Below are 11791 nucleotides of genomic sequence, written 5' to 3'. Positions count from 1 at the left end.
GATTTTAAAAAACGAATTAAATCAAATAGTTTGCACACAAGTTTTCATTTTAAGCATTTTACCACTTGTTCGGTAGCAAACACGTGAATCCGATGGTGAACTTGACGTATTAGATATTTATTTAAATATTTAAATATTTCATTTATGTCTTAAGCTTAGTCCCAAGTTATGATATGCCATATTTAAGTTAATTTGTCAGCCCCTAAGCTTACCCCTATTAAGCTTGTTCCAATTAAGCTCAACCTTAATTTATATATTTAAAAATAACATATACAAATTCATTTGAACTTAGATATAGATTTTTTATATGTTCACTTTTCAAATATGATCGAATTTGAAGTAAAAAAAGAATTCTATTAATTGGCGAGTCATTCAATTTTTCATGAATCTTACTCAAGTCTCAAGTGCATTTAATTTATTTTCTTAAAATGGCTTCAACTATAGTTAAATTGATATTATGTATTTTATAATATGCATTTTTTTATAATTTTATATATCATTTTTAAAGTCCAAACAATTCTTAGTTTTCTATAATTTACAAGTTCAAATTCACTTGAATTCCGACATCTTCCTGACGTGGTACGGGAGAAAGAATCGTTGGTCGGAGAGCAAAAAAAGATCATTTAGCTCGCAATATCAAAAGATGTAACGGGCCCTCAATATGCTTGCTGAGAATATTATATTGCAAATAAATATTCCCCGAATGGTCACTTAATTCTCACACACAAGAACTTGCTTTTCTCAAGAATGGATATTTTAAAATCCCATTTTCTTAAAAAATAATTATCACAACGAGTTTCTTGAATCGCTGCCTGTGTCTGACAGGTACTGTGCCCTCCTTGAATGAAAGTTTTAACTATTGTCCCGAAGTTATACCTTTCCGAAATCTGACCGGCATTGACAATTACGACGACAACAATATGAAAACCCAACATAAATATCTTTTTTTTTATAATATAATAGACAACTAAAAGCAAAAAAAAAAAAAAAGTACTAAATAAAGGATCGGGTAGGTGCTCGGGTAGGGTTTAAACTTTAAGATAGGCTTTTTGTGCTGACCGCTAATTTAAAAGAAGAGAGAAATTGGAAAATAAAGACAAAAGTTAAATTAATTAATTAATTAATTAGTAATTGCTTATCTTTTCCCGCCTAAAACTCCCAATCAAGTGAAATAATTGTTCCCCGCTCTCCCGTCAGTTGCTTTTCTTCCACTTCGTCGCGTTCATTCGGTCCGCTCAATGGAACGGTAAATATCTTACTCCAATTTTATCGTGTTTTCTTATAAAAAATTCGTGAACTATATCACGCACATCACTGTTCCCCTACACCGAAATTCTTCCTACTGCTAACCTGACGCAATTCTCGTGTCACGCACGAATCACACAAACAACTGCAATTTCCTCAACAAAACCTTGCACAGTGGCACTCTTCCCTCTTTGTGCTGACCCGCGCCTTCTTCTTCTTCACCCCTGCTTGAACTAAACGTCTCTCCGCACGATTTCCTCTTCCCTAACCTCAAACTTCCTTGTCTAGCGATCTCTGCTCTGCCTTATCTTCCCTGTGTTTCTTCTGCCAATCAAAATCAAACCCCTCTGTACCAAAATCGTTCATCGTTCTCCCCCCTACCCTGCGCGCTAGTGCTTCTCTTTCTATACCTTTAACTCTTAGTCCTATCTTAGGAATGAAAGGTCCGTCTCTACGTGCTAGAGCGAGCAGCTTCTTATCCTACCCGACACTTTAAACCCGAGCTCTCCTCCCTGCCTCGCCTCCTTTTCCTCCACTCAATTCGCCTTGGAACTATGGATTCACACCAAGCTGCCCATCCTTATACGAGCCCAGCCGGACTATTTTCCCCAACTCGATGATACTTTGGTGTTCATTTTTTTTTTTTTTCATGTGTGTAAAAATAAAAAAACACAGAAGAAAATCTGTGTCGTGCAGCCCACGGGCTCAAAAGGTAAACTTTTTGGGGAAATGCAATTTTTTTTTTTAAATATCCATTCAAGGAATTGTGAGTAATTAAGTACCGTTTTTTTTAAAAAATAGAGATTTTAAAATAAACGCTCGTGGTAAAGTGAGTACCCATCAACGGAGAATTGAGTACCATTTGGGAAAAACAAAGTACCATTAGGGAAATGTTTGTTTGAGAGCTAACTCTTTTATGCAAGTACATTGAAGGCTCTTTGTGTCTTTAATATCACGGGTTTAGATTTTTGTGCTCCGCTGAAATGTCTCACAAAATTGACTAGCTCGTTCCTTAAGAAAGTTGTGAAGGTTCGTATCCTCCGATACTTTGTTTTATAAGAGGGTTGACACTGGGAGGTTACCAAAGTTTTTGGGTGAATTTGGACTTATAAATAAGAATTTTATGGCATTTGAAATTTTAAAAATTTGAAACTTTGAGCTTTTGAAACATAGGCTCTTAAGATTTCAAAAAATATTTAGATCTTGGGCATTTGAAATATTAGTCTTAAAATTATTTTAAAAGTTTTAAAAGTTTTAAAATTCTAAGCTAAAGAGTCTTAAAGTTTTAAAAGTTTTAAAATTCTAAGCTGATAAAAATATAAATTTTCAAAGTTAAAATATTAACATTTGAATTTTAAAACTTGAGCTCATAAATTTAAAAATATTTTAAAAGATTAAGCTTTGTAAACTTAAACTTTTGAAATTGTTTAGACTTAGGCTGTTAGGGAAGAGTAAAACATAATTCAAATACAGAGCTTTATTAAAAAAAAATTGAAATAAACGCCCCGCCACTTGATTAGCAACGTGTTTGACAGCGAACAGAAGACGATAGAATGCTTAAAATGAAAGCTTATGTGCTAGTTTTTTTAACTAATGCTATAAAATTATATAAATTGTCTTAAGGCACCAAATGTTCCGGCTACAATAGCTCAAACATATGAAAGTTAAACATGTGTGTGTGCTCCAAACAATGTATTGAATGCTCAAATATTAGGTTCGAGAATGTTGTGTGGGCTACTCGGGTCACCTTGTCAATAGGATAGGGTTGTATGTTTCATTCCATTAGTCCGGTTCTCCTCCTAACCAGAACTGGAGTTGAAGAGTCTAGTGAACCCTAATAAATGTCCAAATCCTAAAATAAGAATTTATAAGTTCAAATCACCTCAACTAGTCCAATCCTCCTCGCAAGGATTGAAGTTGACGAGTATAGTAATTTTGAAATAAATGTCCAAATCTTGAAATAAGAGTCTACAAGTCCAAAATCAACCATAGTGTGATACTCTTATCTATAAGGATAAGAGTTGACATGACTTAATATTTTAAAAAGCTTAAACTCACAAAATTAATTGCCCCTTCATATATAAATAAAGTTTAAAATATTTAATACTTCAATAATGATTGAGTTGATAGAAGATTTCAACTGGATGGGTCAATCTTTTAAATAAAGACTTTCAAAATAATCAATTAAAATATCCAAGCTAAAAATCAATCACTAAAGATTTGAAACAAATCTCATCAACCCTTAGCAACAATTTGTTGAAGGTGATAAATTTCTAACCGACTTCAACTCACAAAGAACTGACATCATATCAAATGCACCTCTATATTCACAATCAAAGTAATTGCATACTAGTAAGGATGTAACTCGAGTCATCCGTCAGCGTATTCTCGCCACCAAATGACACTATTATATCACGATCACGACTGCAACTCGTATGTTCCCTAATGACTTTCTATTATTTGAGTTGTGAATCATAAATGTACAATTGATTATTATAAAGCATTTTATTAGCTAAGGTCGACTTATATTTGTAGCTTTAAACAAACATTCACCCCAGATTGACAATAATCTCTTGGATGACACAACTCATTACTGCTGACAAGAATCCTTTTGTCAGGTTAGGTCGATTAACTCCTCCGACTAAATAGATTAGGGACCACGATGACCTAGAATGATGTAACCATGGGAGCTTGATCGGATTTCACCTTCATTCTTCCACCAACAACTTTATACTTCAAGTGGTAAATTTTACAATTTAAATCTAAGTCCATTGCTATTATATGTTGAATACTCAATTCTTAATGACTAATCTTCATCGAAATTGTTCTCGCGTTATCGGAAATGATAATTAACACCTATGGGAAAATTTAAACCCCATATTAAAAAAGTCAGCCCTAAATGAGGGCAAAATATCTGGTTAGTGTCTTATCAACAATCAAATATATCTTCTGAAAATTAGACTCCACAAAATTCTCTCATAACTAAATAAAAATAAATTGCAGAGTGTCTGGGAAGCGGCGGCCGTGAATTTTCGGAGCCCACAACATGGTTAGACAAAAAAATGCAATCGATTTAGACAAAACAGGAAGCGGAGGACTGTGTGGGGGAGGAACGTCTCGGGCTTTAGAGCGGAGGATCACGCGGCGTAGGAGGTGCGACAAAGAGAATCACGTGGCTTGGAAGGCATTCGAGTGGAGCTAGGGTAGTGCCGGGATGTTCGGGTCTCTATAAGAATGCGATCTCATCGCTGTCTTCCCAGTTAGTGCTAATCTCGACTACCACACGAGAGATTCGAGCAAGGCGAAGGAGAAAATTTCGCAGCATTGTCGTGCGAAACGACAGAGGATTGCAGCAGAGCAGAGGAGGAATCATGGCTTTAAGGCAGAGCGAGCGACGTGCGAAGACAGGGAGGATTGATCAACAGAGAAGTGCGAATTCAGTGATTTGCGGAGGCTTCCGACATGGGGAGTGCAAACAGAGCTAAAGAAGGTGAGAACGACGGAGGAAGAGGTGGAATTTGAGGAAACAATGACAGGAGAAGTGGGGGAGGCGAACAGGATGTAGAAGGTGGGAACTATGACGGTGTGCAAACAGTGAAGAAGATATAAAGGAAAAAAAAACGTCGAGAAAATGCCGACAAGGAACTTACCATTGCGTTGTCTTGTGAGAATTTCAAATAGGAGGAGATGATCGAAGAAAAGGATCGATCGCAAGAAGAGAACCCAGCTGTCACGGACTAATTTCTTTCAAGTCAACTGTGCCGCTTTTTTTTGCTATTCTTTAGAATTAAATCAGTCTAATATCCCTCACAACACTTGGACTTATAAGCACAAAATACTTTTAAGTAGAATAGGGAGAGTATCGAAGAAAGGAACATTTCACTAGGAAAGAAGAATTACAACAATTGAAAGCTTGGAAGCTTGGATGGTTTCCTTGGATGCTTAGATGGATCCAAATAAGGGGGAGGGACTCCTATTTATAATCATCTCCATGACCAAGAAAACTTTCTAGATTATATTAGACTATAGTAATTTCTAGATAGTTGTACATTATTCTTTACATATACATGCTTCTAGAACATTTTAGAATATTTTATAATTCTCTTGAAGCTTGATTTTTTCAACATATTTTTGGAATTATGTGAAATATTTTATAATTCTTTGAAATATTCTCATTCTTTCTGGATTTTTTCAGAATGTCATGGAATCTTCTAAAGTTTCTCGGATTGCTCTCAACTTTTTGGTTTTTTTCTAGAATCTTTCTCATGATTAGCTTGTCGATTATTCTTGAAGATAGCGAAGGGTGACACTCTCCCTCACTAAAGCTCGCAATGCCCTCATTGCGGCTTTCACTTGATACCGTCAATCTTTTTTTTTTTTTTCATGTCTTCATGTCTCACTTTCTTGTCTGCCCGTTGCATAGTTCTTGTAGTCTCACGTAGTGACACTCGAACCAACTCCCTTTGCTTGCTCATAGACTTGACAAACTTGGGGTTTTCCTTGGTTGTATGGGGGAGGGGTGCCATGCAGTAAGACTTCATGGCTGGCAACTCAGTCCTTAGCTCCAGACTAATCTGGTGATTTTTCTCACTTCTTGGTGGAATGTCCTCCGATAGCACATTGACTTCGTGCTTGTTAGCCCTTATTATCGGCACTAAGCAAGCTTGATTATCTTCCATGATGCACATGCTATTGGCGAAAGACATTGAGAATGCTCTTGCTTGATCCAAGAAGTTCATCCTTAGAACAACTTTAAAATCATCCATCAGACTGATAGAAAAGTCTAAGGTATCTAACCACGCTCCAATATTGGTCTTTACTCCTCTGTTCATTTCATGGATTGATCTTTCTGCTGAATTGAACACCTTGATGGAGCCTCCTCCTTTAGTCATTTGCAAACCCAATGTCTTTGCTTTCTTGGCGAAGATGAAGTTATGGGAAGCACCCGTACCCACCATTGCTCTAGTGGTCTTCCCACATATTATCATCTCCACAAAGAGTAAACCCTTTGTTTGGGGCTTTGCTAGAGCTTGCATCCCATGCAACAGTTGTATAGACCCCACTTGTGTTGTCATATCAATAACTTCTTCCTTTTGATGACTTGCAAGGAGAGAGTTCAGAACTTTCTTCTGAGGACAATCACTTGCCCAATGTGGTCCATCATGAAGAAAACACTTGTTGTGTGGTTTAATTTTGTTATTTTTAAGCTTTCATTTGTCATTTGCTTTAGATGAAATTGATTCGCGGCGAGTCTCTTCCTTGTGCTGATCCATGTCTTCCCCACCTTTGACATAGGTATTAATTATCCTTATATTTAGGCTTCGTGAACTCTTTCCAATAATCAATTAGGCTTTCGGCGACCGCAATAACAGTGGAAAGATCTTGCATTTCGTGTCTCCTTAGCTCAGTCATTGCCCACTGTTGGAGTCATCCATGAAGTTGAAAAGAGCATCATTGCCCGACATGTCGGGAATTTCAAGAACCAAGCCAGTAAACTCCGTAATATATTCCCAAATGGATCCTGTTTGCCAATTGGGTCCTAGCCTCATCCTCTGCATTTTCGAGGCAGAACTGCCTCTTTAGCTCCTACTTAAAGTCATCAAATGTGGATATGGTGTACATATCTTTCTCAATATCTCCTAGCTTTCTTCTCCACCACAACATAACAATGTCTGAGAGATAAAGAGTTGCAAATTATATTCTCTCCTTTTCATCTATAATCCTCGTTGCTTAGAAGTATTGCTTAAGTCTCCACAGGAAATTGTCCACTTCCTTCGCGTTGCGAGCTCCTCCAAAACTCTTTAATTTAGAATTTCAATCCTCTTAGCTTCAAAGGTATGATGGTTGGTTGGTGTCACTAGTACCCTCTTGCATAACGAGATGTCTCCACGCATTTCCTCCAAGCTAGCACGTGCGCCACTCATCTCGACTTCATGGGCCCTTCGTACCTTCAGGAGCTTCTCCATCAAATCCTCCTACATCTTAGCCATTTGATCCCTTGATGATTCCTCCAGTTGGAGCAACATACCTTTGATCGTTGAATGGATTATGATATCCTCCCCCTCGAGTCCATCAACCTTTTGGCCAAGATTCTTCATTCGGGCATCCACGCCACTCATTGCCTTCTCCACCCGAGCAAAACGCGAATCAAAACCGTGTGTGATCTTATTGGACCTCTCATGTGGTTTGAATGCAGCTGGATCTCGTTGCTCCTAACGACCTCACCCTTATTGAGATGATTCCACATTAGTGATTTTGAACTCCATTACGTGCTCTTTAACGCTCTTTGTCGTACCTTTGAATCGAGGCTTTGATACCAATTGTCACAGACTAACTTCTCCCAAGTCACCCGTGCGACGTCAAAGCTCTTCTTTAGCACTAAATCAACATAATATCCCTCATAACACTTGGACTTATAAGCACAAACCACTCTAAGAAGAGTATGAAGAAGTATTGGAGAAATAAACACTTCACTAAGAAAGAAGAATTAAAACACTTCAAAGCTTGGAAGCTTGGATGGTTTCCCTGGATGCTTGGATAGATCCAAATGAGCGGGAGCGACTCCTATTTATAGTCATCTTCAAGACCAAGGGAATTTTTTAGATTATATTATAATATAGTAATTTATAGATACTTCTACATTATTCTTTACATATACATTATTCTAGAACATTCCAGAATATTCTAAAGTTCTCTTAAAGCTTGTTCTTTCAGTATATTTCTAGAATTATGTGAAACCTTCTACAATTCCTTGGAATATTCTCATTATATCTGGATTTTTATAGAATATCGTGGAATCTTCTAGAGTCCCTCAGATTGTTCTCAACATTTTGGTCTTCTCTAAAATCTTCCTTCTCATAGTTAGCTTGTCAATTATTTTTGAAGATGGAGGAGTGTGACACATCGCTCTGTTGCGGTTTCAAGTCGACATAATGAAAGGGCACCACCAAAATAGTGCCAATGAGGCAGCGGGACTTTGGTTCATCTGTTTGTAACTTAGGAGAGTGGGAGCGGTTATCACTTGAGCGGACTCCAACAGACGGGAGTAGATAAAGTCTTAAATTATTATCAAATTTTAATTAATATAACTTATTTCTTTAGTTCTGTCATTTTTGTTATTCTCTACCGTTTTTTTCTTCATTTTTACGGTCAACATGAGGCTATATGAAGGGCAAACCCAATCTTATCAACTGAAATTAGGTCCATGGAGTTCATTTGATTCTACATCATAAATGTATATACATATCAAATATTTATGCCAGTCAAATCTTTTATATCACATCAAATAATACCATTATATTAACTTCAAAAAGTGGAATACACCTTTTCATGCTCAGGTAAGGCGGCATGTATGTTAAATATGTAAAGACAAAGGAACTGGGAGGGTACGTATGTAAATCTTCCTAAAAATTCAATACAAAGGACAGGTTAAAAGCAATAGTTCTATTGCTTCTATTTTTTTACCAGAAGGTCATAAGTTTCAATCAAAGAAATCCCTCCTAGTAAAAGAAAAGATATATAGACACAAAGGAACTAAAACTAAACAGTCAACTGTACATTCAAATCTACATTAGCTGAACAATATATGTTGATCAGGATGTTATATGTTCCTACTATCTATTCAGGGCAAAAGATCACAATGGTTGAGGTTGGGCTTTCACTAACCTCACACTGCTGTAGAAGCGCTTCAAGTCTTTCATTGCTTTCTCCTCGATTTGTATCGATCGGATGGAGGATGGAGCTTCTGCTTCTGGCTTGAACCAGCAGTTTGGGTCTGACGGTGAGCCATGAGAAGCAATAGAGAAGCCCGAAGTGTTGGTTTTGGGGCTGTGAAAAATGCTTTGCTGCTTCTTTTCCTGCTTAAATGAACATTACGTGAATGACACAAGATTTAAACAAGAACGTTTGTATTAGGCTGAGATGAAGAATAAGGGAAAGTATATCATTAAAAAAGCTGATTGCAAAAAAAAAAAAGATTCATCTTCTAGGATGGAAATAGATTATTAAACTAAATGGGCATTTACATACATACCACTTAATTCTTATGTATTCACATATCTAACACCTAAACTTTGCTTTTTACATTTATACCTCCGATGCCATTTGCAGGTCAGTCTGTCTGCAAGTTTATGCCCCTACAATTCTGATATATTTACATATTTAACATCTATACTTTCCTATTTACATGCTAACACACTTAAATCAGTACATCACATAAAAAATTACCACTTTACTAACTTTATAATAATAAATAATCCTTTTTCATGCATAGCTTTATAAATGTAAATTTTGTGTTAGACATAAAAACATAAGAATTGTGTGCTACGTACGTAAATTTCCCCAGGAAAAAACGGATGCATGAAAACATGACTACATAAAACAACATGGATACCTGCTGCATCTGAATGTTCCTCAAAGATTGGCGGTAGATGGGTGAAGTTCCAGATGAAGACCATGGGGGCGTGCTCTTCTCTCCCTCGGATGGTGGCACCGCTTGAGTTGGCTTCACAGCAACTGGGCTAGTGGAATCCCCAGATAGAAGTGAACTATGCCTGACCTGTCTGGCCATCACCTCAACTGAGTTTTTACGATTTTCCTTCTGCTTTATACATGCTTCTATTGTTTTGCTTTGCTCGTTCTGAATGTCACGGAGGGAGGTGGAACTTTTTGCAAATTTAGCACCACCCCAGGCGGGTCCCTCGCTTTTTGGTGTTGGAGGTGGAATATTTTTTGGGGTGTCATCATCAAGAGCACCGCTAAGAAACATTGAAAGGCCACCTTTTTTATTCTTTTTCTTGGTTGAGGTTGGCCAAATAGTCTTATAGCTGCTGGAGTTATGAGTGACATTTGGGCTGCTAATAGAGCAATTTCCAACCATCTTACTTTCACTAGTTAATTCAACGGTTGTGCTTTCCTGTTGCAAGAAATTATAACATAAAAAATGCATTCTGCAACCAAAATTAGTAACTAATGGCAAAAATCAAATGAGTAATTATACTACAAAATGCATAAAGCTTCTCAAAATAGGAGTTTAAAACTTGTTTGTAATTAAAACAACTTAAAATAATGCAAGCAGCTGCACGTAAAAAAAAAATCTAATTGAAAATGTGCTTGTTGGTACCGATGCAGGGAGGAAATCAAAGAAAGAAACAAAGCATAAAATCTACCAAGGAAAAGCACAAGGGCTCACCCCTGCTTTAGAAATGATACTTTTCTCATCAGAGAAACCCTTTATCGAGTCTTTTCCCTCACATAATTCATCATTTACAGATGAAGTTTCTATCTGCGCTACCTTCTGCATGCTTTTATGCCTTCGGTTTTTGGAGGCATTAGCTTTTTTATTACCCTTTCCTTCAGACAATCCTGACGAAGAAGGTTTAGGATCGGACTCATAGTGAAAACCAAGTTCAGCAAGTGCAGCCTCTAGGATGGACCTGGTTTGAAGTTTAGCAAATTGTTGATTATCAAGAACATGACCACAGTGGTGCTTTGATTCAAGCATCTCTATTTGCTGCAATTTTTTGCGAAGAGCTCTCACTTGTTTTAACACAGCTTGATCTGCATCGCTCTTCCTTTGCAAAAAACTTTCACCAATGAAATCTTTATATTTTGGAGTAAAGTTTCTATTATCCCGAGGCATGGGATTACCAATCACATCATCACCATCCTCTTCACTGTGGATAATAGCAGGGAAAGTAGCAGTTGATGTAGGAAGGCGGCGGTAACTCCATAGCTCAGAGGATCTCGTATCCAACAATTTTTCAAGCCTTACCAGAATTTCAAGAGACGCACTACCAATTGCTGGAGCTGAGACAGTGAAAATGTAGTCTAAGTTTCGGATAACCAAGTCCTGCCATGAAATAATTTCTTCTCAGATAAAAGTCCAGATAGTTTGTAGAAAATGAAAGAAATCAAACCAACCTCGCAATATCTTCTTAGATCTTCAGCTTCTAAAGAATCAGCAATCTCAAGAAGTTGTATAGCATTCCTTGGTTCCACAAGATAGTCCGCAGCAACTTTCTCACAGAGGCTCTTCAGAGTTGGTACAGGTTTACAAACTTCAATTTTGTTCAGCAAAACTGGCTCAGAAACATCTGGCTGTATGTCACTAAACAGAAGCTCTTCATCTAAGTCATCTATATCACCTTTATCCTTTAAAATCGAACACTGCTGACTTGACTCCAATCCAGGTAAATAAGCAGGGTGATAAAGGGCACAGACAGCAAGTAAATGTGTTTCACCAACACATGCTGATGTAACATGCTTAATACCAGGCAAGCGTGTTAAGACAGGAGCACCATTCTTACACTTCTTTCCATCCCACATGTACAAATCTCCTGTTGTTGTAACAGCAGCAGTCCAGTACTTGCCCGAAGAAATGCTGACAACATTTCTCCCGCACAGCAAATGCACCTATCGATTATGAAAACATACAAATTAAAATAGGAAGATTTGCTACATACATACTTACTTTTTACCTATTTACATATCAAACAACTAAACTTCAATTTTTACATATATATATATATATATATATATATATCCT

General features: G+C 37.1%; 1 protein-coding gene across 3 annotated transcripts in view; it reads right to left on the bottom strand.

The window, feature by feature from the left end:
- Positions 1–8592: 8592 nt before the first annotated feature.
- Positions 8593–11791, bottom strand: part of LOC110024230 — a 19726-nt gene continuing 16527 nt past the window's right edge. For 2 of the 3 annotated variants that reach the window (XM_020724076.1, XM_020724075.1), the window contains exons 8-11: positions 11167–11658; positions 10436–11095; positions 9638–10159; positions 8593–9104 (exon numbers count right to left, since the gene is read on the bottom strand). In XM_020724076.1, coding sequence (XP_020579735.1) covers positions 8880–9104; positions 9638–10159; positions 10436–11095; positions 11167–11658 — 1899 coding nt within the window. In that variant the 3' untranslated portion in view covers positions 8593–8879. The remainder of the gene's footprint in view (positions 9105–9637; positions 10160–10435; positions 11096–11166; positions 11659–11791) is intronic. The other variant, XM_020724077.1, reaches the window with a different exon arrangement.

This window comes from Phalaenopsis equestris, unplaced genomic scaffold, assembly GCF_001263595.1.
Source record: "Phalaenopsis equestris unplaced genomic scaffold, ASM126359v1 Scaffold000251, whole genome shotgun sequence".
NCBI classification, from domain to species: Eukaryota; Viridiplantae; Streptophyta; class Magnoliopsida; order Asparagales; family Orchidaceae; genus Phalaenopsis; species Phalaenopsis equestris.
Note: the sequence above shows the minus strand (reverse complement) of the source record. Positions and strands in the feature narration are given on the sequence as shown.